The 26,835-nt window shown below is 35.9% G+C and overlaps 1 protein-coding gene across 10 annotated transcripts in view; it reads right to left on the bottom strand.

The window, feature by feature from the left end:
• STXBP5L (syntaxin binding protein 5L) overlaps window positions 1-26,835 on the bottom strand; it is a 185,245-nt gene that overhangs the window by 49,225 nt on the left and 109,185 nt on the right. For all 10 annotated transcript variants that reach the window (XM_064722676.1, XM_064722666.1, XM_064722730.1 and 7 more), the window contains 11 exons: window positions 23,488-23,611; window positions 21,882-21,960; window positions 21,542-21,696; window positions 19,877-19,949; window positions 18,492-18,639; window positions 16,876-16,943; window positions 15,663-15,703; window positions 12,176-12,393; window positions 8,773-8,945; window positions 4,298-4,423; window positions 330-481 (listed from right to left, as the gene is read on the bottom strand). In XM_064722676.1, the coding sequence (XP_064578746.1) occupies window positions 330-481; window positions 4,298-4,423; window positions 8,773-8,945; window positions 12,176-12,393; window positions 15,663-15,703; window positions 16,876-16,943; window positions 18,492-18,639; window positions 19,877-19,949; window positions 21,542-21,696; window positions 21,882-21,960; window positions 23,488-23,611 (1,357 nt within the window). The remainder of the gene's footprint in view (window positions 1-329; window positions 482-4,297; window positions 4,424-8,772; window positions 8,946-12,175; window positions 12,394-15,662; window positions 15,704-16,875; window positions 16,944-18,491; window positions 18,640-19,876; window positions 19,950-21,541; window positions 21,697-21,881; window positions 21,961-23,487; window positions 23,612-26,835) is intronic.

Here is a 26,835-nt window from a genome sequence, read left to right as displayed (position 1 = left end):
TTGAAACCAGAAAGAAAATAGCATACAAACTACACATCAAGTGACTGCCAGAAAAACAATTTATTGCTCTGCTCATTTTGATTTTTTACAGACTCAGCTAAAGGAATTACTTGCTGACCTCCATCCCAAAAGGAAAAAAAACAACCTCACAAAACATTTTATTTCTGAGAAAATGCCCGCACCTAGAGCATGTCAAGTTTCTTTTGCCAAGTTATAGAAACTCCATTGGCCGGCAAATAGTCATGCATTCCAAAAGCACTAGAAAAAGCCACAGGCAAAAAAACCAAAGAAACATATCAGGCTCATAAGCACAATGATTTATTTCCTACCTGCAGCAAACTGCCTGCTCTTGCGGGGAGAGCGGGGCTGCCGCTGGTACGGATCACTGGAGCCATAGAGGTCGAGGGTGCCCATGCTCAGCAGGACTGTCTTCTGCATGAAATCCACAACTGCCAGACCATTGCAGTTCCCAAAAGCCACTCTGCAAAGAGAAATGTCCCTCAAAAGTCTTAGCAATATGTAATTAAATCCTGACAACAATAATAATTATTATGAATAGTGCACAAACCTTTTCTTCAGGAACTACTCAAGCTCACGTTTTTTATTTCTTACAGATTTGTAATCCTGAATTTTAAAAACTGTTTTCTGAATTAATTTTCCAGAAAGCAGTTACAACTTCTACCATCTTTCTGTATCAAACACATTGCAGTAATGTCTAAATGTTGCTTTATTGAACAATATAATTCTAATGATAATGATATCAATTAAGACTAAAAATTGGGACGTAAATATTAAAAAGTGGTTATGCATGTATATAAAATACAAATTAAAATATAAATACAAATACATGTAAAAAAATTCTTTTGAAGCTAAATGTTAATGAAAAATGAAATATGTTAGGCTGTACTGTGGAGATACCCAAATCTGAAAAGCATTTATAAAATTTCCTTCCAACTCTGTCAGCTTATCTACAGCAGAGATTTCTGTTAAAACAGTCTCCACACCCCACTGAAATACTTCTGCAAATGCATTTTGATGGTGGTTTGATTTATGGGCAAGATCTCTCTCCGTCTGTATCAGACTGCAGTTTTAAATTCCAGACAGAAAGGATTGCAGGTACAGCCACAAAGAAACTCAAAAACCCAAACTATGTTCAATCATATTCAGAATCACTTGCTATCAGGTTCTGTAATTTTCTGCACAGAAGCATAAAAGCACTTAATTCACACTAAAAGTGAGCTGTGCACTCACCTCCACCTGACTCTTCTTAATGTATCTCCAAAATATCTGAAAGGAATTTGTGTGTGGAAAAACAACAATGCAAATGGAAAGTAATGAGGTGGAGGGAAAGCAGGATAGCTAGAAAATTTTCTTCTGTCCTACCTTTTCTTACACTGCTTCTATTATAAAAAAGAGGGTTCCATATAGCAAATAAAAAAGTAATACATAAAGAAAAATGAAATTATTTTCCCTCAATTGTCAAACTAGCAAATTAAGGCACCATGTGCCACAGTGGCTTGAATTCTATTGGTTGTTACTACACTGTGTTTAGTCTCAACACTGACTGCAGTACAGCATCTGTGGAAATACTATGGATGCACTTTGACTTTTCTCCATTGGTGTTTTTTCCCTGATTTGTGTCCCTCAGGGGCCCATACTGGGACCAGTACAGCTTAATGTCTTTGCTAGTGACAGAGACAATGGAGTGGAGGGCACCTTCAGTAAGTCTGCAGACAGCACCAAGCTGAGATGTGCCTGAGGGACAAGAACCATCCAGAAAGACCTGGACAAACTTGAGAAAATGGCTCATGTGAATGGTGGCAATGGTTTTAGACTAAGAGAGGATTGATTCTATGTGTTCATAAGTTACTGCATTCTGGGAGGAGAAAAAAAAAGACAAGTGTCAATCTCATCTATTAATAGTTTAGGGAAAAAAAGGTCATTTGCACTTTGAAAATTATTAACCTGAGATTAAATCATTTTCGAAAAACATGAGTCACAAGAAGAGCTAGTGATCATTCACACCCCTGGTCAGCAAATTAACAAAATGTATGATTTCCTGGTCTGTATTTTTCTAAACTCCTCTAATTTCACACACAAGCATTGATCTAATATTTCTTATACCCAAACAAATAAGTTTAAAAAAGAATCTGAAGTTGCTCATTAATAACACTTCTGAGGATGGATAAAAAAATTCTAGACAGCCATTACTATTAGCAAGGCTTAAGATAAATTGCTAACAACCAAGTCCTTATGAAATCAAAAACAAAATTAATTTCTCAGTTTTGAGCAATGAACAGAATTAGTTGCTAGGTGATATCCTATTCTGTTGGTATCTTTCACAGAAATGTCATAAAACCCTCATCAGACATTTCTGGACATTAATATGCAGATTAGCTGAAAAGTGTTACCCCATGAGCCAGTAATAAATTTTCAGTCACCGCTTTCAGTACAACAGGACCTACTTCAAAACAAATTTATTATTTGTATTTAACCTTGTTCCTCAAGGTTAACCTAATTCTTCAATTGTAATTGAAGCATTTTGCAAGACAACAGGAAGAAGTTTTTGATGATTCATTTCAACATAAATAAAACAGGTGTTAATACTTTTAATTTGTAGCCTTGGTACTGTTATAAGTAAACCAATTACGTTAAATAAAATTTTGCAATGTCTGAAATCTTTCATCTTTACTGGGAATAAAGGTGTTTTTGCATCATACTTTATTCCTGTTTCATGGCTGCAGTATAACAGTTCCAGAAATCATAGTAATTTAATTAAAAGAATACTGGAAACAGACTCTCCAGAACACACACCATTTTATGTCTTTGACCTAGTTAAACTGATTGGTGAAGAAAAATTAGGCAAAAGATGACCTAAATAATTCTGCCATTAGCATGGCAAAAACTACATGCTCTCAGGCTTCATGCTGAAGTGGAATAGGTTTCTCCACATGGTGAAGACAGATAGCAGGTGACAAAGTAGTAAACAAAAATTCTGATGAAAGAAAGGCCTTGTCATAGGCCTGAGCAAAAAGTTAAGAGTGACAAGACAAAGAAAGAGAGAAGAGAGTCTGCAGAAAAAAATGTAAGGAAAAAGATCTTTCTTGGGTAGATTTTGTAGGAAAGTTAAATTCAGGTTATCAGCCTACTTTATTCATACATGCGTTTATTTCTGAAACACTCTTGTACTTAACTTATGGTGTTTTAAAGGAGGCTGTCCCATAATCTATTATTGCTCCTAGCAAATTAAACAATTTAAAGCTCTTGATTGAATCAATCAGTGGTTTAGCAAACCACAATGACCATTAGGAGAACCACAACTTATCAGAGTAGTTTACAAGTGATAGAATGGTGTGATCATTCAGATGCTGCCTTGAGGTCTGAGACCTGGAAGGGAGAAGAACCTAACAATTTGCACAAGTGACAAATGTATCAGGATATGGTAAAGAAAAGAAACTCCTAGAATTCATTAATAGGAAATGGTCTAGAAATTCAGGCTGAAAACTTGAAAAAAACAGGCCCCAGAAGACAGTATTTTTGCAGAAATATAAAAACTCTGCATTAAACGGCCTAAGTTTCTGAAAAGCGTCCAGTGACTTACTGAAAATCAGCAGGAGTCAGCACCTAACACCAATTACACCAATAGTTTTACTGGAGTAACACCTACAGGGAAAACCATTTTAATGTATCAGGGTGACTCTCAGTAAGGGAAAACATTAAAAATTTGCAAATAAACTGAACCTGAGGAAACAATTACACACACTCATTTGCATCGCCATCCAGAATACAGCATTTAAATGCTCCTTTTTCAATTCTCAATTTCAGGTCACCAATTCTTGTGCAAGCAGACATTAGCACAGACATAAAAATGCTGCTCTCAGAAGACAATTTCCAACTAAAATATGATGTAATGAAAAATGGTATTTAACAGTTAATCACTTCACCATTTTCCATTAAATGCATTTCACCTTGGTGAACCTTTCAAAATAACTTTGAAAATTACAGATTTGAAATGCAATTAGATCTTATTTGAAAGGATGGAAAGAATTATGTGAAAAGATTCAGTCTTTTAAATAGGATTAGTAAAAATATTGGCAAGAATGGCAGTTTAACATCCCATATTACAATCTCTGTGTCAGTTCAAATAACTTTCCCCCAAGAATCTGATTTACAGCATCTTTTGAATACTTTGCTTTGACCTTAATTGTCAGCGGGAAATTTCAAAGTATAGTTGGAAAACATGTGATTTAGGGCAATAAACAATAAATCAATGCAACCTTAATTCTGAGTTACTTACAGTCCATAAGCAGAGTTTACAGCAAGACTGGTAATCTGTTGTGGAGGCTCACCATCCACCCACACCAACTGGATAACCAGATCTGCCTGGTAGCCAGGAGGCATCCGCACAGGTCGAGCCTTAACACTAAGAAGGAGAGGTACAAAATAAGAACAAACAAACAAACACTGGGCCATGAAAAACAACTGCTTTTCATTATGAATTGTAAACTTGAACAGAAAACCTAAAATGGGTTATTTTGAGACTTTGAAAAAGGACATTTCTGTGTATTTGGAACTTTCGGCTTATGAAGCAAAGCATGACAGAAAAATGTAAAGAGGCAAGTGAAGATGAGAAGATAGACCTTTCTGCAGTGGTCCCCACCAGAGCATATAGAAACTTACGGACTTGACAAATCTATTTGTCCATGTAGTGCAAACAAGTCCTGCTTTACTTCTAGGAGCATAATAACCTGTTATGTGAATGAATGGTTCCTACACCAAATCTGATGTAACTATTAACACCTGTTCCTACTGCATTATGGCAAGTTCAGTGACTTACAAGGCAGGTAGTGAAGGTGTACATTTTAAGGGGAAATCTAAGAGCTGAACACCTCTGTATGACTGCTTTATGTGCTTTTTTGAGTGGTACAACCATGTGGGATACGCTGGAAGAAATCATTATGCAATAATAGCAATACTTTGAGGTATTCATGTTAGTCATTAGTACATTCACGCTGTAGTAGTAATTTGCAGGAAAAACCCACTGGTCAGTGCATTTTCACTGTACCTGTTACTGGTGAGAGTGTTTGTATGGCATTCCTTGGCACATAGGCATAAAATAGGGCAGTATACTTTATGAGAAAGTCATTCCTCATCTATCCTCTAAATGCATTTCCTTAACAGCAGCTTGGCCCACTCACTGTTCTATTTCTTTTCCCTGTAGTACTCTTCAGACCTTACATGTGTATTTGTCTGGAGCAGTAATCAGGCACTTGGCTTGGATATTGTTGTAGGAAAGACATGACAGTGCAGTTCAGCAAGTGCTCAACCCACTACAGTTGGCAATAGTTTTGTATTGTTGTTTTCTATCAACAGCAAAGCTCTGCTCAGAGTTTTGCAATTTCTGACCTGTTCTGCTGGCACTAAAGCTTTGCCATTTTCTTTGTTCATATGATACATAGCCACGAGCATTTTTGAAGTGATGCTATTTATAACCTTAAAGAAGCAAGCCCTGGATTACCCAGGAGTATTCGTGCTGAGAACAAAGGTGTGAACATCTGTGAACTCAAGCTGCCAAGGGAGAGGGGTCCTTGGAGACCAGGATAAACTGAAACTACAGATAGGAGTCGTATACAGTAAAGATGTATCATTTTCAAAGAAACTTCACAGCAAGCAGAAGCTGAATATTTTACAAACAATCTTTCAGAGTATCTTTGTGATGGAGCCCTTCAACCCCTAACGTCTGTGGATAAGCCTTTAAGAGGCATAATAGTGGTGGTCTTTCCATCTTGTACCTCATTTGCAGCTTTCAGCTCCTGCCCTTAAAAATGTTAGAAAAACATAGACCAGGTAAATGAAATCCAAAAACCAGGACTTAGTCTAATGGCCTTTCAGTTGAGCTTTCCATCCATATTTTCTAATGGATAACTGATGATGTGGCAGAACACAAGAGGCAAGCATGCTGCTCCGAAAAGCATCTGTCAAAGCAAGAATCCATTTCCTTCCTCTAAACAGGCTACCATGAGACTGACAATGGCTGCAGAAGTAATTCTGATCTTCTAAAATATGTTTTTTAATGTGGTACTACTTTTCCAATGTGTTTTTAATGGCATCCTGAAAAAATTCGAGAACTGCAAGTACCTTCTAAGTTTTCTTTTGGATTGCTGTCACTTTAGGAGAAAAAGCAAACACATTTCCCTCTAAATATTTTTCACTATAAATTTGAGGATCAGCTTTGATAAAAATGGATATTATTTCACAAGGATTTTCTCTAAGCATATAATAAACTGTAGGTGGTGAAAGACTATAATAATGGAGTAAAATAATTTCAGATTTAATGATTCAGGTTGTCATTCCCATGTTTCTGTGACATCCTCCTTAAGAATCTTTGAGCTGTTTCTCTTGTCTCCCCAACCATCCCGCTTAAACAGTAATGCAGATATTCAGTTCTGCACCTTGTTTTGGATGGCTTTTTATCTGAAGTGTTTATAATAAAAGCCTAAAGAGACTGCAGGAGTACGAGCAGAAGGAATGTAGACATTTCAGTGATTTCCTTGACACGTTCTTGCTATGCTACACTGAATTTCATTGTTGCAAAGTTTTGGTTTTTAGTTGTTTTCACAAGATATTCACAGTTCCTTATCACTTTGGAGTTACTTGAAGCTACTGTCAAAACCCTTGATTGACCTAATTTTGGGATGATACTAGAAGTCTGGGAACAAAGACTGACATTCTGGGTTCAGCTTTATGATAACAGCATTTACATCAAAAGTATTTATCTGCATAATCACAAATCCATTGATTTCTTAGGTTATTACAGCTGCCTATTTCACTGCAAAATCTTCTGAAAGAAGCAAAACCAATATTTATTCCATACTGCTGCCTGCCTCTCTTGGTAACAGTTACTTTTGATTTGAGAAAAGTGCCAAGTTTTCATTACTTCAGTCCCTTCAATTACTTTCTTCCTAGTAGCTATTCACAGACAAACACATTCAGTCATTCTGACTTCTGGCTACAAAAAATTGTGTAGTGTGGACTGCCATTCATTTGCTGTAAAAACGTTGAGAAGCTGATATGAAAATAAACATAATGGAGCCAGTTAGGTATACGTGCAAGATTTTATGTGCATTATCAATAAAGCTCAAGCTGTGCACTCACCCTCCATGTGCAGCTGGTTACAGCTTTACATTAATGTTGTTCTATTTTAGATTCTATCCTGCTGCCCACCTGAATGACTTGCATATAAAGTCAACAGCAACACCCTGGTCTTTTCTGGCTTTTGCCAGTGTTTTCAGCCCTACTTTCATTTTACCACCATAATTCTGTTTAGATCACAAGCTCTTAGACAGACAAGGCCTGTGGACCCAGCTAAGGTCTGGGGGAAAAGTGAAGATATTTGTATGTCTTTCCTGAGAAGGATAATAGCATTCATAAGTATATTTTTATCTAAATGTAGGAGTATGCCAGCAGTTCTAGCGGTATAATTACTCTGACTTTGAAAAATCACTTCTCAGTCAAAATAAGACTACAGTTCCCTTGTCTGAAATTTGACAAAAATCTATTGGCCAGCTTAATCTGAGATTATTAAGATAAGAAAACTTCTAAAAAGTAACAGGCTGAACCTCTGTAGGTTCATTACAACTTTTCTGCCTCCAACATCAACAATTCCTCTCTTTCACAGACAAAATCAAGAATCTCTTAAGCAAAACTCTTAGCCAGTGAAATGATTAAATGATTGCATTCTTCCTGATATCAATGTCATAAATAGAGTTCACATTTGGATTTTTAAAATAACTAATCTCTGCCTCTTCTGTTGATTTTCATACTTCAAATTAATGATTAAACTGAGATCTGAAGTTCAACTGCCTGACTGAATGAGATGGACAAATGAACAGAATGCCAAAAAATACTGTTAATTTTACAAGGACAATATCACAATATTGCTTTTAAATGCTAATGACATTTTCAGGAGGCAAGCAGCCCAAAGTAGCAAATCAGGAAATGTTCATTTTAACTGCTTCTGAAATAACTGAGGCATTTAAAAGATTTAATAATAATTGGACCAAAATAATAATGAATTCACCAAAACGAAAGCAATCCTTGTCAGCAATGCACTCTAATTGCTGGAAAATTACAGTTTTTATAGAGTTTTGTACAGAATTACTGTTTTAAGCTATTCAAATCCATAATTATCTGCCTTAATAACAAGAACATATTAATCTACTCCAAAACAGTGACAATGTATTCTAGCAGAAAACAATTTGCTTTTTTCCCAAAGATTAAACAAATATACACTTCCATACAATGTGATTGTTTTATGATTATACATTTTAAAGAATGTTTCATAAGTATGAACACAGTTTCCATGCTTTATGCACCATAAAATGCATACAGTTCTTTAATTAAAAAAAAATCCAGTAGTATATTAATTAATCAAGGAGAGAAAGCTTTGCACATGCTGGCTTTTACAGAAGTTTCTTCATGAACTACCCTCAGAAATTCCTTGAAGATGTACTCCTAGATCACACTGGAAAATGACAGTCAAACCTTCACTATAACAGTTTATATTCTTCACAATTACTTCTATCCTTTTAAAAATTCTTTGTTGATAATTTTGCCTTAATTATTTTGTTTGTTATTTTGTTTGTTGTTTCTTCTTATTTTGTGCCACATACATACAATAAATCTCTTTTTCTTGGGAGTTGATGGATTGACTAACAGATAATAAGAATGCTTTTTAGAAACATCAGTATTTAAACAATGGCATAAACTTACCTAAGACATGGGATACTGTCCTTCATTGTTCCTTCACATGCTACAGTGTTGGTACTGCCTGAAAGGCTCTTTAAAGAAGGAAGCTGGGAGGAGGCATCTGGGAATGGAGGATTTGTTTCTGGTTCAGGAGTGATGATGTCTTCTACTTCAGACTGAAGTCGTACCTCTAATGACTTAAATAAATAAAAAGCTAAGTTATCATCTTATAAGGAAAGCTGCTGAAAGTTCTGTTACTTTCAAATAAATACCAATATGCCTTTTTTTTTCCTTTAAATAACCCCCATTTATCATTATAATTTGCAGTCAAAGTATACTGTCATTTGTTATTTATACAGAGTAAGAGCATCAGATAGGACTAGAAGGATCACCAACTCTGCCTCCTGATTACTTGTACAGCAGAGTCTCTAAGAGACAAGTTTTATCCAGGATGGATAAGCCTTACAGTGTGAATAGTACATAAACTTCATTTATCCATAGGTGGGGCCAGGAAATCAGAGATTACAGCACAGATAGCTCTGTGCTCCTTAGAATGAACATGAGTTTGGTAGATTTTAGAAAGAAAAATTCAAACTAGTTACTTTTTGCTCTCCTTCTGGCCTGTCTAGAAAGGGAAAAAGAGTCCAAACCACCCTACAATTTTCTCCCCTAATTTAGGAAATGATAACTGAGGACTCTGGGGAGGAACTGGGCAGGAAGTTCAAATCTAGGTAAGTAAATACTGAACAATTCTTTTTATCTCATGAGTTGTGCAAGGAAATCTGCATTTTGAAAGAATAAAAACCAAGGTACAGCTCTCAAAGAGACAAGGTCTGGGGGTTACTAGCTGAGCAGTAATTTCAGTGCTTCTACCTTCAAAGGAATAGAAGTAATTGCAGAGGTAGACACCGCAAGCTCAATCTTAGTGATATTTCACTGAGACATCATCTGTACCAGAATGAAGATTAACAAAATAGCTAAATTTCATGAGAATTGGGAGATAAAGGTGAGTAGTACTGAAGGGTCACGTGTTTCTCAACCATTGTGCTAAAACACACAAGATTTCAGAAAGAAGAGACTCTATTAAACCAGGAGAGAGAGTCCTTTCTCAAAATTTCCCTTTTGTTTTCTCCTTTAAAAATCCATGGATATTTTGTGCCTGAATCAGTTAAAGAAACCTACAAACAACATTTGCCTTCAAAGACAAATGAGTGAAATATTGAGTTCAGGAAAATCTAATCTGGAAGTAATTGCAGCTGACTGAAACAATTTATAATGCTGTTTAATCTTTATGCAGGACTGGAGTAACTCTTGAAGAGTATGTTCTTCTGCTTACCATGTCAGAAGTGCATCACTCTTCTTTGAATGTTTTTCTGCGTGTATTCCTTTTTCTACTAAAGTAAATTTTGCGAAATTCTAGCTGTTGTGCATTTGAAGAGAGAAGGAAAAATTCAGGCCAAAAACATGACTGTAAATTTGTCTTCTGTTTTTGTCCCTGCTTTGGCTGGACCTTAGGAGGATTATAGAAATCATGAACTGATTTATTTTGACACAGAGTAAAGATATTTTTGGGGGATCTCATCACTGGGCTTATTGATTCCCCTTTCCACATTCAAATGAGTGTAAACTTTTTTCCTGTGCTTCTTCTCAAGAGATTTGAAGAGGAGCTTTACTGAGAAAAGACTGCTCACTGAGAAAGTGATCATGTTTAATTAATAGATCCTTTTGAGACAGGATGGAGTGGATTCAGATAAGAAAATAAAAATTACAGCAGTAAATATTCTTTATATAACTGCATGGCAATGACTCCAAGGTTGGATATGAAGCAGAATTTGTCACATGCACACTCCTTGCCTCCAGAATCTGGTATGAAATGATGCAAATAATACTTGTGTTGAGGAAATTCCAGGCATAGTCTATGCCCCTGAGGCATATTCAGCTGCAGACTTCCCTACTACACAGAGCAACCTTTGAGTAGCCCTCACACTTCCCATTTGCCACAGCAAAAACATTACAACACTGACATCAGGGCAGTCCAACCTATGTGGGGACCTTAAAATGCTGAATTTGGAGACTGAACTCAAGGTAAATTCAGCCTGACTGATAAGGAAGGGAGAACAAAAAAGTGCTTTGTGCCTCAGGCAGCAAAGAAATCCCGAGATTGGCCAGCTCAGTCTCAATACAGACAAAACCACACAGCCTAAAGTCAGGTACAGATTCCTGTATAAAGAATTCCATACTTTTGATTAAAAATCCCTCCCGTCATTTAGAGTGAAGACTTGAATGCAAGCAGCAAAAATGCAGAAAGAAAAGAGAAGGCCATTTCAGAGATGCACAAAACCCAGGGGAATCCTGTGAGTATGCCACCAAGACTGCATAATTTAATATTCAGGGAAAAATGCTTATTAATTACAGAAGAAATCTAAGAAATTGTTAAACTGCACCTATTATAACACTTTGGAAAATACCAGTAATGATGCAATTCAGCCAGAGAAGTGAAGAACAGGGAAAAAAAGACATTAAATTATAGATAATAAAAGATAAGGTGCTTTTTCTGTAGAACAATGTAAAAATACTGAAATGGAGTAATTTTAGCAGCATTATACATGAGCTGGTCAGTAATGTGAAATTACTGTTCATCAGTTTTAAACCTTTCCTGAAATGATACATTCAGGCAGCTTAATAATTGCCTTGGTGGGGGGGGAGAGGAGAAAAGAGTGGAAAACAAGAGAAGAACTACAGTTAATGAATATCATAACTACAGTTATGAATATGCCATACAGAGTGGCACATGGTTAGAGGCCAAAAATAACACAGTAACAGGTTTTTTGCCACAGTAGAACTTTCTAAAGAGCATTAAAATAGTGTGAAAAGGAAAAGAACTATAATCAGGGAAGGTGACAAATAATCTGGCATTTCATATAGTTTCCATCTTTAGGGAAACAACGTCAGCATAAGCCAGAAAAAGATCAACTCTTTGTTTTGTTAAACCCACTGATAATTTTCAGTCTCCTTATGAACAGAAATTAATGAGATTAACTACTTGAGTTAAAAAGAGCATTGTGCACATACACAATGTACATTAACTGATAAAAATACAGAGCAGACAGTAATTTTAGACCAGGTAAATACAATAGAGATTTCTGTATCATAAAGTCTTAAAAGCAAACCGTGTCTGAAAGCTGCACTGTATGTGCAGTATGTATTTTACTAAAGCAAAAAGAAAGTGGAGAGTAGGTTCCCAAACCCTCAGATTTTGTCAGCAACTGAAGTAGGATCAAGATTTCCCTGGAAAGGTTTAAAATGGAATGTCCCTAAACCTGTATTTATTCTGGTTGCTATTTTTATTTAAGTACTTAGCACAGATGAAGAAAGGCAAATTGATTTAGAAATTGTTGTCTTATTAGAGAGTGAAATGAGTACTTACTGCAATTTCAGTATTTACTTCATGTTTGCTGAACCTGTAAACAATCACATAGGCAGAAACTCCTGCCACACAGAAAATTCGGCTTTCAGGACACCAGTACATCATCTGAACAGCAAAAGGATCTTCTTCCACAATCTCAGCTGTTGCTTTTCCTTCTCCCACTTTCTGTTTTTCAAAGACCTTTGATGTTTTTAGTTTGTACAACATCTGTAGAGTAACTGGAATATATTAAAACATATAAAAATACTAACATGAAGCAAATCAGTTATAAAATTCCTCAGTTCCCACTTTCTTCTCAGTTGTGGCATAACAAGGAATCTTAGGAAAGCCTAAGAGGAGAAGATGTGTATTATACAATTGTCCAAACCAGGACAACACTACAGATACTGTTCTGGTACACTTACTGGCAGGATATGTATTTAATACTTCTCAGAAGGGTGTTTGTCTGTGAAATACTTCTTAGTACTTTCTGGGGAAGGGTGTCAAAGGTGTAAATCATTGTGTCCATAATTAGGCTTATAATCAGTGCTATAGAGAGGCTCTGATCATATTGATACATTCTAAAGAGATGTGAAACTAAGATTTCATTTGTCTGAGGTTATGGTCTTGATAGAATGTAAAGAGTGTATGGCAATTCAAGAAAAAAACATCAGGAAAGCATGCTGGTGGCCTGATCAAGACAAAATTATTCAGAATTAATGGGAGTTCAAAAGTGTTTTGAATTTCTTGACTAATATGTAGATCTCTATTTACACCTGTATATAAAATCCTAGTATCCAGAAGCTTTTGTCGAGTTTAGAAATCTAGTGCAGCAAATTCCAGAAGTAAAGGAGGGGTGACGATTCACCCCATTATGTTTTACATTCTTCCCTAATTTTACTGCTTTTACATTGGTTTCTCAGTGGCATTAATCAGTAACTGCATAATATCAGAAAAAGCCAGTCAGGCTCAGCACCTATAAAAGTGTGCACATCCACAAAGGCAAAGCTGCTGCCTACGTCAATGTAATTGTGGTAGCTCAGCCTGGCCAGCTTGTGTAACAAGAGCAACAGGAAGATGAAAGGACAGTGTTTTAGTTATGTAACCAGATGATGAACACAGCAAAATTACATTTTTGTTTGGCAGTGCAGATATATTCCAGGAGGTTTAGCATATACAGTTTTTAATGTTTTAAAAAGTTTTAGCACATAAAGCACTTCCGAATTTCACAAATTACAGCAAGTGCTTCTGTAATAAATACATAATTCTTCCTGCCCTCAGTGGCAAATAAAGAGGATTCAGGTTGCCAGTTAGTGCCAGTAGCAAATCTAGAGTGGCACTTCAAATCAGGCATCATGGGTCCATGCACATTATGACTGGAAGAATTACAGAATCATAGGGTACAGAGTACAAGACAAAACTCTCTATGCTCTATTACTGGGCACCATCTGCACAAGTAAATTAAAAACCAGCAATATCTTTTGAATAAAGATGCATTTTGGAAACAGCTCCAATGGAGCTGGACAAAGTCCCTATCTCTCACAGATCTGTGCTTTCAGACACAAGACCACACAATTAAAATATGTTTAAAAGCAAAGCATTTTGTGCCTTCAAATACTGGTAGGATATTATGTTTGCTAGGGAATCTCAAATGAAGTCTGAACTCTATTAAAAAGCTTAACACCTTGTAAATAAAATAAATAACAAAACTTTGTAATTATCAAAACCTTGTAAATAAAGAGTACCAAGTATGATAGGAGTAACATTGTGCATGCCCTGAAAATCAGGACTAGGACCAGGACATCAGAGATGCACTGAAAATATCAGCACTGTTGAAGAGACTGTGAATATTCATGATCATCTAAGCTTTTAATGTTAAGAAAAATTCCTACTGCAGCATGTATTGGTTATGATTAGGTTATGCTTATATTCCCTATGAGAGGTTTCTTTCTTTCCCCATTTCTGCCAGAGCTCTAGAAGGCACTAGCACACTGCTTCCTGTGCAGTACACACACTAAATGCCTTAGGGTCTTCCCACAGTCTGTATTGTTTCATCCTAACTTTAGAACCTGTATTTGAAATTCTTAAAATTGAAATATTCACATATTTCATATTTGAATAAGACAAAGTCTAATGTCTCACCATACTTCTCTAAATAAAACTAATTATACTACTTCTGTGCATATCAAAGCTCTCAAAAACTTCTGTTTCAGCAAGTAAACTGTTGACCTCATCTGATGATTGGTGTTCACCATAATTCAAGACAGAGGAAGATGTAAACTCTGCGCACAATATTTCTGTTCTCCCACCATTTCCAAACAGACAAATTAAATAATAAAAAACCAACCCATGGCCATGTTCAGTTCCTGTGCCTACTTAATACATGAAATAGATTTTGCAACATGAGGCTTTGGAAATCCTCATTTTCTCCTTGTCTATCCTGAGTGAAAATATTTGGTATTATGCAAAAAGGCAACTACCTCACAAAGTCATCAGGTTTAGCTGACATTAAAAACTTGTCAGCATTTCCCATGCTTGGCTGGTAATGGTAGCAAAATAATAATTTCAATTCCGTGGCACCACATGGAACTAGCAGGTATTTTAAGCACTCCATACTCCATGATCTTGGCACTCATTACAGACTGGTTATAAGGGTCATATTAAATCTCTCTATGCCTAACATTTCATCCAGAATTTTCTCTCAGACTCTTTCTTCTTTAACACACTAATACCTCATAAAAGAGAGATATTACCCAGACATCCCTGTACCATCAAAGAGACAAGAATACAAGGCAACTCTATAGAAACTTTGGTGAAGCACCGTCAATTATTTGAAGCAAAATATTTTCAATTTCCATCAAAATGTATGTGTATTTTAATAAATATATTTTACTAATGAATATAGTTTGTATTTTCTGTAGGGGAAAATACTGGTTGCTGATATGTGCAGTTATAGCTAGATTATATGCACCAAGTATTTTCTGAAGCTTTTTCCTGCTAGGATGAATGGAAATGCTTCCCAATTATATCCTGGGATTTGAGACTGGACAAGAAAAGATTATGGTATTTTCCACCCTCACCAGACTAAATGTTTTGAAATATATGAATGTATTTTAATATTTTATTTTTACTTAGCTATAAAGAAGACTTTGCTGTACTCAGTACAGAAGTGACACAACAACTGGAACTGAATGTAAGATCTAACTGAGCCCTCTCCTCTATACACACAGAAGAATGTGCTCTAGGGATTTTTTACCAACACTTCATCCTTCATATATTTTGGTATGCTGGATCTTGAGTTATTATTCCTCACTCTTTTCTGCCTAACATATCTCATTAGCAGCATTTTTTCTCTTAACTTATAAAACATTTTCTGAATTTCACCCCTTTGTATTAATTATATCAGCCCAGCCATTAGTACTCAACCTGTTAAATTTCCTGTTTTATATATAAATGTGTGTTTGTGTGATTTATCAGCATTATGTAAAAGTGAACATTAGAAACTTACTGGCAGAAGCATCCCAAAATTTTACTGATCCATCTGCATGGCTTAAAAAAAATATAAAAATTAAATGTGTTAAAACAAGATGCAATTCTAAAACATTATCTACTTTCAGTGAGTAATAAATACAATCAGAAAAAAATAATTTTGTTTCTGTAACTGTCTATAACTTACTGACAACATATTAAAGACATACATACAAACTAGAAGAAAATATTTTGTTATTTGGTTTAATTTAGTTAACAAAATATTTTTATTCGTTTTCTGCAGAGAACTAAGCCCCCAATAAATTTTAAGATTGCAACAAGAAGAAATTAATTCCCATACTAATAACAAGTTTAAGTCACAGTACTTTTGGCTTTGCAGTGGGCCAGCATCAAACCTATGCACTCTAAAATTGGGATGTACAGTGAGCTTTGAAAGGACAGAAGGGAACTTCATTCTGCTTGATACTTCACAACTGTGCTCCTTTTATTAATATACAATTGCTGAAGCAAAGCTGGAAAAAGGAGAGACTTCTGTTTATAATGAGAATGATCCCTTCATCATGTTCTTGTACTACTGCATACATCATAACTTTATTTTTAAAATCAGGCCTTTAGTTTCATTGATAGCAACAATTCATCAAATACATGACTGAGACTAGAGAAAAACTCATTGTGCATCTTAGCTCAATGAATAGTCTCTGTTTTACAGGATGATCCCTTGGGAATCCACCAATCACTGCTCATGAGGCCCCTACTGCAGTCTGAGCCTTTCTAGGCCTTTTTGCTCTGTTTCTGTGCCCACAAAGTAAAATTCATCCCAGTGCACCACACCCTCACTTATGCTGAGTATTAAAATGAATTTCGTAACTGCCCCTAGACAGAGAGTCCAGAAGGCCAGGGGGAAACAGCTGCACTCCTTTTTGAAGCTATTCTCTGTGACCTTCAAGGCCAAAATATTCTCTTGCAATAGATTTTTGTTTTCCAAAGACCCCTCCTTCACAAGCATTGCTATCTAACACTGGGGCCTCAAATGGTCATTCTTAATTGTACTCAACCCTGGGTACCAAGCTCTGCTTTCTAGAGCAAAAGAGAATTTCTGTGGTGACACTACTCAAGCGAAGAGCCAGGAAATGCATATGTGGTGAAGTCTCAACTCTTACCTATAGGTAACCCACAATCAAAAGAAGTAGACACAATAGTTTATAAGCACCAATCCCCAGTTTCATTCTCACCCTGTAATAATGATTTCAGGATAGGTCTGAGCTCCAAGGTTCCATGCTCCACCACTGATAGGCCACTCCTAAACAAACAAAAGTGCAGAGATCACAACTTATTCTGAAGAACCTTGCTTGGCTAATTTTTAAATTCAGGAGTAGGCAACATCTTCCCCAAAAAAGCAACAAAACTTGTAAAAGAACAAAAATATGTAAAATTCAAGGCTTTTACAGTTTATTAACATTTCTGGACCCTTTTATATTATCAACTAATGTTTTGTGCTTTAAAAATATTTCCACACAGCTAACATTCAACAACCTAAAGCAGGAATGAGGAGTAACAAACAATTCTGCTGGTCTTTTGGGATGGCTTTTCTCTTAGAGGTTCTATGAAACACTGAATAGACCGAGAATTTATTTTGAATACAAAGACCACTGAAGAAGCTGGCCCAGAAACAAGTATTAGAGCATGATGCCATGAGATAAGAGAATGTAACTTTAATACAACATATGAGATCACCATCTCTTCCTTGCCTTTTGCTTCCTAATGGTCTAGAATGCTGCCCTGTGCCTAAAGCCCTGACATGTATGGATAGAGGATGCAGAGGGTGACACATGTGCAGAGTGGGTCAGGATGTGTGCAGAGTATGAGTGGGTGGAGAAAAACCAGGAGCACAAACTGTTTGTGTGGATACATGGAGTGGATGCTTGTGGCTACAGAAATGGATGTCTGGCACATGAGTGATCCCCTGCCTTCAGAGTGCCTTTGTACATGCACAAAGAAAGCAAGGGGGCCAGAGAGGTTGCAGGAAATACAGGCAGGTGTGCAAAGTGTATGAGGTAAGGGTAGATCCAAACAGGAGAAATAAAAATATTTTCTGAAGTACTTTTGTGAACCAAGATGTAAAAGAAGTAGAGAGGGCTCATTCCTTGAGTTAATGGAAAACAACCCAGCTCCGAGGAGAATACTTCCGTTGATTTGAATAGAAAATTGATAATGTCGACTTGTTTATCCAGTATTTTTTCTAGTTTATTTATTAAAATGCATTCGTTCTAGCCAAAATACAAACCAGTTAAAAGCTTGAAATTTAGAAATTAATTGCATTTCTTCTTTTACATCCTGAAGCTTGTCCTATTTCTACAGCATTATGGTAAGAATTTGGCAGCTCAGTAAAATTGTTATTATTATTATTATCCCTATTTAATAACAAATCTCACAGATGTTGTCAGCTCTCACTGAACATCTGCTCAAGTCTTTCAGTTATAATGCTTACACTTTTTTCTTTGATAGAGAGAACCTATCCATACAAATTTGAATTGTACACTGCTGGCTCGCCTTTAACACAATCTGATCTAGAATAACTCCAGCATCTTAATGATTAAGTCCTATCTAATGATAATTAATGGTTCTGCTTAAGTGGTCATGTTTCTGAGGGACAAATACTGGGGGGAGTCATGTTTCTGAGTGGTCATGTTTCTGAGGGACTGTAATCAGGCTGCTGGGCTGCTGGTTGGACTAACCTTAAAGTGATTATTAAAGGAATAAAACAAAAATAATATGGTAAGAGGTTATAAAAACATAGGTTACACATCTACTTCCTTTGCTTAAAAACAAGAATATTGGTTTTGTTTACCTTATTGCTGTATCCTTGCTTTTTATGTTTTGCTCCTACAGAATAGAGTACAGGGATCAAATCTGGAGGACAGTCCGCAAAATATTCTGTGCAGGTAACAGGTGACTCATGAATGTCAATAGGATATGGATTTTCAAAGATTGGAAAACTAGTTAAGGAAGACAATTTATTAGAAGCACTGTGACACACTGAGCCATAGAATAAAACATATTCTTATATTAAAATATATAACATAATCTAAGTAAAATCACTACTCATTAAATATATTTTCCCTTATTTATTCAAACTTATGTATTGTTTTTAATATCAATAATAATGTGTAGTTACTAAAATAAAGACATAAAAATTTAACAAGACAAGAATCCTACATAAATAATCGCTAAGGCTAAAAGGGCTACCTTTATGAATGAACAAGAATTTTTTCTGACATGCCAAAATCTTATTATATAGAAGTGGCAAATTTTCCGGAAGTTTCAGGTTCATGGATATGATATGTGCTATGAACTACAAATTACTTTTACAAGCATGGATTTTACACTGAAGATCTTAGCTTATTGGGTTGGTAGACTTCTGATTATACAATGAAAAATTGCAATAACAGATGAGTAGGTCTCAGTTTATTTCTCACTTCCATCAGTTTGAACAGCCTGATAAGGAGGAAATCCTCACTTTTCATACATTATACAATGCTATTCACAATTGAAAAACATAGGAAATTGGGTACTGATTTCAGTTATGTCCATTTTACACTGCTGAGATGATCTGAATTATTCTTTAAAGTAAATGAGATCTGAATATGATTCACTTAACATTTTCCAATACATTGACAGCAAAATCTGTTCCTTGTTACACCAGTGTGAATGTGGATGGCCTTTACTGGTTGTGTTAGAGGCAGAACAAAATAAATAATTGGATTATGCTTTAGATGATGTAGAGTTCCTCTTTGATAGGAACATTGATTCTGATATGAAAGAACTATTTGTCATTTAAAGCAGCAACTGGATCATGAAGTAATTATGTAGATCCATATAAAACAATGCCATTATTTATTAAGATACTGAGGCTAGACATGCATAAAAGTAGTTATTGAATCTTATTTCCAAATCACATATGTGTTCAAATATCATTTAACTTTGGTATTGAATGAATGTTTGAGGGCTGTGCTGAAAGGACTGCAGATTTAAATTTATTCCAAACTTCATGAACAACTATTATCATAAGTTCCTGTTCATTAGATGAACTTAGCTCTTAAAGTGGAAGTAAATACTTAGCAAGAGTTATTTCCAAGAGTGAATGCTTTTGGATAGTTAAATGATTTTGAATTTTATGGTAGTTTACTGGACCATTAAACACACAAATAACTTAATCTAAACATTTATACTTACTTTGTTTGTGTCAGGTCAACGACAATGAGATCTTTTTCCAAAAGCACAACTACAGCATAGGGCTCTTGAAATTCTGTAAGCAAGGAATCAAGTATAAAAGACATGGAGTTCTCCTATCAGCCATTTGAAGCAAGCAAGCCAGCAATATTTATGTTCTTTAAATTTTCACAGTATATTAGAGGCTTTGAGGTATAAACCCCTGACATATGCACAAACCAGCCAGAGCTGGAAACTAGGGCCAGAGAGGAAGTAGGAAATTACTTTTGGATAGTACTGCTGGCAAACATACAAAGCAGAAGAATTGGAGTATTATAGCCTGCCAGCATGATGCTATGTTGAAAGTAAAGAAGTAGAATATGAATAAGTTGTGTGTATCATTGCATTATTGAATCCAATTGTTACACAGAAAAAGTATTTTTGCGGTCCAAAAGTAATACTTCTACTATGTACAACTGCTCTTCACAAACAGATTGTGCAGGACACTTCCTGATACACAATGCCCCCATTTCTGGGGTGACTCTAGGAGAATATTCCCTAGGAATCCTGTTAGTCTGCTGTTTTCAATTCAGGTAATAACATGCCCCTTCCTCCTGCACACTCTTTAGGGGATTATATGGTTTGGTTTTTTATACAATTCTCTTTATTTATCAAAACTAAAAAATTAAGATGACAAATAAACGCTTCCCCTGATGCATAGAATATATTCATTTACATACTTTTTATAATCTACATTTTTTATAAAAAAATATAAATGTGAAATGATGACTTTCTTTTCAACAGCAGCAAATCATTCCAGCACGTGCAAGCTCAGAATAAACTGTTCAGATGGGTGATGCCAAAAGGACGAGTAAATGAGAGCAACTGATTCATCTTCCTTTCAGTCCTGCTATGAATGCACATTATTTTTTGCCTGTTTTTATACTTGGCTATGAATAACACAAGTTAAACCAAAATGTATAAATATTAGTCTGTGAGCAGGGGAAGATGCTACAAAACCTAAGTACTGGGAAGTATCTGACACAGTTAAATGAAGGCCCAAAGCAACTCTGATTATGGAAAATTAAATTTCTGCATTATATTGAAGCACATATACACTTTACTAAATGTTTTTAATGTATACTTGGTTTAGCTATGTATATAAGATTTATTTTACTTTTCTGCTTGAGGGCTTAAAATGCTAAAGTTAGTTTCTTTTTGACTTACAGCTTTTCTTAATTTATTTTCTGGAACTTTCTGACAACATATTTCAGAACTTGGCAGCCCCACACTGTAGAGCAAACATAATACTTTTAAACAGTTAATTTCATGCTGAAGTGTAAGAACTTTTTTGCAGGTAAGTGATAGTTAATTTTTCATAATTTAGTGAGCTGTAAATGATGAAAATTTTCAGAAATATAAGCACCTATCTTTGATTAATAGCAATATTTTCTCACAGTAGCCCATGGGTTTAAATCCTATACTTGGAGATTTATGCACGCTTTATTGTCCATTCACTACTCACTTCCTACACTGAGAATGCAAACAACTTCCAGGTATTTTCAGTTATGTAGTTTTCTTGAGATGAAAACAAGTATTAGGATGGAAGTCCCTGGGATGGGATTAATGTATGAGGAAAGATCCCTTCGTTTATATTTTCCATAATTGTATTCTTCCCAATAAACTCACCATTTGGATATGGGGTTTCACAAAGAGTTAAAAAATCAACTATAGGATGATCCATTTCAAGAACTGTAATTGCTTTCCCATGCATGATTGTTAAACTTGGTCTTCGACAAGGCTTATCATATGACAGTCCACCAGAAAATACAACAAATGGTTCACTGTATTAAAAAAATATATATGTAAGTCCACATAGTACATACAACCTTACACTATACTAATACTATAGGTATTAGTATCTGCAAATATTAACAAATAGGTTTGTTAAAAGAAAGCAGGAAAAGATTCTAAAAGGACTTATACTCCAGAATGTAATATTGAGTTAATTACAGAATTAAAAACAAACCTGTTTTTACAGGTCTTGTACTCTACTTTAAGAATTGGTTTACAAGATTCAGGTTTTTTTCCATCTCTTTGAACTTTTCCTAAGGAAAGAAAGAACATGGAAACTGTTAAAACATGGAATTGAATGATCAAACTGAAACATATATATTGAAACAACAGTGTAAGAAACAAAAGAAGGAACTTTAAAGCTACGAAAGATTAGAAGTATTAGCTCCTATTTCCACGAAATACGCATTTTTCTAAATTAATTACATTTACTATGTCTTTGTGTTTTTACTGCCACATCTAAAGAACCACAGAACACACTTCAAAGACATCTATAAACCATGCAGATTTCTGAGTATGAAACTTAACTAATAATGAATGAATCAGACTAATTATAAGCCTTTTTTTCTGAACACATAATGACCATAAACAGCTTCATTTTTTCCTAAGACGTTCTTAGATTGACTTAATTCCTGTTGTTGACAAAACATTACATGCTTTGGAGTGTACCTAGTTGAGTGATAAAATTAAATGAACAACTGAACAACTGAAACTCATTAGTTCTTAGTTAATTATGGCTCAGTACTTTCTTCCAATCAGAGAAGAGTCACTTGCAATTAAAAAAAAAGCCATTTTGAGTTTGTTGCTTTGGAAAGTCTATGCTTGCTTTTGACAACAGCCTGACTGGAGGACACAATGTAGATGGATCCAGACTTTTCTCAGAGGTGCACAGTGCTATCATGGGAGATAAAGGACATAAGCTGTGTCATGGAAAATTCTGGTTAGATATTAACCAAAAAATTGTGCCACACGGGTCATTAAATACCAAAAGATATTGCCCAAAGAGGTTGTGCATTTTTTTGCTGGAAGTGTTCAAGTGCCCAATGTCCAGAGTTTACTCATCAAATCAATAGGTAAATTTCCTAATTTACCTCTGTTTTGATCTGGTCATCTCACTGGCTAAGAGTTCCCTTGTGATATTATAGAATTCTATGACTAAAAATTATAAAACAGAGGTAAATTAGGAAAATGCTAAATCCTTTTGGGCCTACTTAGATCTTGATTTCTTCCTCCCTCTCTACCCAGTCAGTTTTCTCGGTAAAGGAATGTACTCATTTACAATGGTGTCAATACTTTTGAACCAAATTTTTAGGAAGCAATTTCATATAAAGTCCCACACGTAAAGATAAAGCCATCTCTTACTATGGCTCCTTTAAATTCTTCATTGCAGTTCTTTGGGATGCCTTGTACCATCCCCATGAAAAACACCACAGTACCTTTTACAAAACATTTTAATCTGTTGTGAAAATTGCTCATAAAAGCCTGTAAGTACAAACCATGAAAGAAAAAAGAGCCTGAGGGTCTCACAGACCATCAGTAGACTCTTAAAAGGAATTGGGTAAGACATTAGAGTAATATAAATCAGAAAGAGGTATTACAATAAAAAGTTTGATCAAAGTTACTGATTTTACAATAATTTGCAGCTACTTTTCAGATCAAAATATTTATGCAAGAAGCAACATCTGGGCTACAAGGAAAAATTAAATAAACATACATATTAGCAAGCAGCATTGAGAACACCGTTTTGCTTCTTAGTTACACATTTTAACTATTAGAATTACCATGTGGAATTGTGGTCTGGAATGGTCTGTTAGGGCTTTTCAGATTCCATAGGGTCAAGCTGCCATCAGAATGACTACACATGAACTGCTTCCCTTCATGATGCCAAGCAACAGAATGAATAGCCTACAGAAAAGAAAGAAGTTGAGACTGGAATGGAATACAGTGTTTACACCAATGGTATTTTCATGTATGACTTCAGGTTATATTGTTCTAATGGTATATCAAGAGTTGGACAGTTCCTGTTTGTCTGAAGTCCACTGCCATCACTTTTTAGCAACAGATGGCTGTAATCCATATTTCATCATAAAGGCTAATGTAACATGGTAATATAAGAAAGCCTGTACTGAATCAGGCCAAAATGGAAGGAAAAGGGTATTAAGGTAAAAATGTAAGAACAAGGGCCATACAATGCAGTTGTAATATGTCTGATAGCTCTCCTTAGAAGTATTTAATCTGGTAAATTTACAGGTAAATCTGTGTAAATTTACAGGTAAATTCTGTGTAAAAATCTTTACAGGTACCACACACAGTATCTTCTTCCCCAGAGGAAGTAAAACACTGTTCTTGGATAATTTCCACATGCATTCTCACATACTTCAGCTGCAGAGCAAGTCCACAGAAATCTGGGATGTTTAATGTCAAAACCAAAACACTAAAAAATCCAGGGCTGTTTCACTGGTATAGAAAATTACCAAAACAATGATGCAAGATAGTTTTGGAAGAGACAGTGAGTCAGAGGAGAGGAATATCACACTCTTTTGTGCATGCTACAAGAACCACATGATGAATGTTACTTACACCATTCTTAGTATTTTGTACATAATTAATGGAACTAATTAGTAGAAAATATCCATTGTTACATCAAACTATTGGAAAGGATAATGGGGTAAGTCCTTCAATTTCCCTGATATGTCCTAGAAACTAACAAAAGCCATATTGTGACAAAACATTCATTCTGTACCACAGTTCCTCACACACTCCTCACGGAAGCACAAACTCACAGAATTCTCCCTTGAATCCATATCCCTTCCAGAAATGTTCACTGCTAAATAGCAAAAACCACAATATAATTTTATGTAAATGTAAATAAAAGAGATCTATTTTTGAATGCAACTTAATAAATTTCCAGGGTTTCTTTCTACCTAGGAAACGCTAAGGCCTTGCATGCACTTAAAATTGCATATAGACATTTACCTGATTTATTCAAATGACTTAGCATCATGCCTGGGTATTCATAAGTCAGCATTGCAGCTGTTCATATTAATTTTGCTTAAGTGCTACTGGTCAGTATTTAAAACTCCCTGTTGGTTTTGCTCTTTTAATCACTATATTGATTGTTATGTTGGTTACAGCTCATGGTCTGGAGACAGTATCAGAAGAAATCAACCAAAGAGCCACGACCCTTTACCAAAGCTTTACTCAGCTCCTGGGTCTGGACAGCAGAGCCACAAATGAGTTTGCATTAAGATGACCCAGACGTTTTAACAGGAATCTGACACCCTTGTATACGAATGCTTGATTAACACTAAACTACTAAAATAGTAGTGACAAAAAAGAAGCAAAAAATGGAGCTGAAGAAAATTGAACTCTAGGTATTTATTTTTGGTGACAAATGGGTATCACCCAAACTTCTACCTTCCAGAAAGGGAGCTGGTATACAATACCTCTTAAATAACCAGAAGAAACCGAACTATGACTGAAGTAACAAAAGACAACTCAGAAAGATAGTTCATGCAGAGTCCAGTGTTGTTGCCCTCAGGTAGAATAACCTTAGTTCTGTGGGGAGCACTGCTTCACTTACACTGAAGGCATGTCTATCCTCATGCAAATTAATTCTGACATGAGCTCATTCCTGCTTGCTATCATGCCAGATTTGAATCTGGTTTTGATGTGTTGTCACACTCAGAACATTTCACATGGTTACAGTCACTGACTGTGTCTGAGCAGAAGCTCAGACTACCTAAAAACTGTATTGAGCTGCTTGTTAAACTGCCTCTCTGTGACCAGGTACCACCTGCCAGCCTAAACCTCTCGTGGAGGGCAGTTGAGATGGGATGATTCCTGGCACAGCCAGCTGGCATAGCAGCAACTCAAACTGACCTGTTAGACTTAGCCACAAAATGGGCAAGAAAAACAGAAATGTTTTTGGAGGTCTCTGCTGCAAGTCACAAGTAATTCTGAAAGATGGTCCTGAACAAGTCCCAAATTTTCTCTCTGCTAGATTATGTCTAGCATTCAGATCCACTTTAGCATCCACACGCAAAAGGAGCAGTTATTTCCTTAGAACAGGAGTTCCTCATGGTGGGTGGCTCATGTGAATGTTCACACAGTGTAAGCACACAAAGCATCTCATTCCAGATTAGGTATGTTTCTCCTTCTGCAATACCCACAGCGGTTGCATACACATTCCATCTTCTCTCATACTCAGCATGTACTAAAATTAAGCATTCCTAACACCATTTCAGTTCCTTCCCAGCCACAAACCTTCACCACTGAGGGTCTTCAGTACCACTTTTAACCATATTTTGGAATGAGCAAGGCTTGTCTCATCTTACTATTTGAATGCTAAAAGTCCTTTGTGTTCGTAGTACTGCAGGACCATTACAGCAAGAGCCACATCCAATTTGATACTTCCATAGTGGCACAGTGCTAGACAAAGGTAGGGAGTTGTCATTTGGCAAATGCCTCTAAGAACTCTGCATCTTCATTTTGGGATGAGCTCCAGTGAAAATGACAACTGCTTCAGACAGCTCTGAATGGGGGTTGATGCAAACTTCTGAAGCCTGCAGAGGAAGATGGCTGGATTGTGGGTTTGCTAACTATCAGTAACAACTTGAGATCCATTTGAAAGATCTGTCTTGTTTATATGCTGTCTTTTTATACCACTTTATGGAAAAAAAACTTTTGCAGGAAATTATAAAAGAACTTGGAAGGAAAGCCTTTTATAGAAGGCATTGTGTAGGAGCATTGATTGGAAGGGCCTCAATATCTCATGCATATCACCACTGAGAAGATGAAAATCATATTGATAGTAAGAAAAGTGAGGGTGAATTAATTTAATTCAGAACTCATGCAAAGACGCACTTTTGTACTCAATGAAGATACAGAACACTTACAGGAATTTATCTCAAACTTAACAGATAGCCTGCAACTGGAACTGTTCTGGCTCAGTGCCAGAACAATACTGAGAGATTGGTCAGACACGATGGGGCACAGAGGCCTCCCATCAGTCCAGAGAGCATGGTGAAGGGGAGCAGGAACAATGACTTCTGGACTGTGATCTTTGGTGGCCAACCCATAACATGAGGCTTAGGCTTGAGAATTTGGACTGCTGCAAAATACCAAGT

This window comes from Zonotrichia leucophrys, chromosome 1 (genome assembly GCF_028769735.1).
Source record: "Zonotrichia leucophrys gambelii isolate GWCS_2022_RI chromosome 1, RI_Zleu_2.0, whole genome shotgun sequence".
Classification (NCBI taxonomy): Eukaryota; Metazoa; Chordata; class Aves; order Passeriformes; family Passerellidae; genus Zonotrichia; species Zonotrichia leucophrys.
This window is presented reverse-complemented; position numbering and strand designations above follow the sequence as displayed.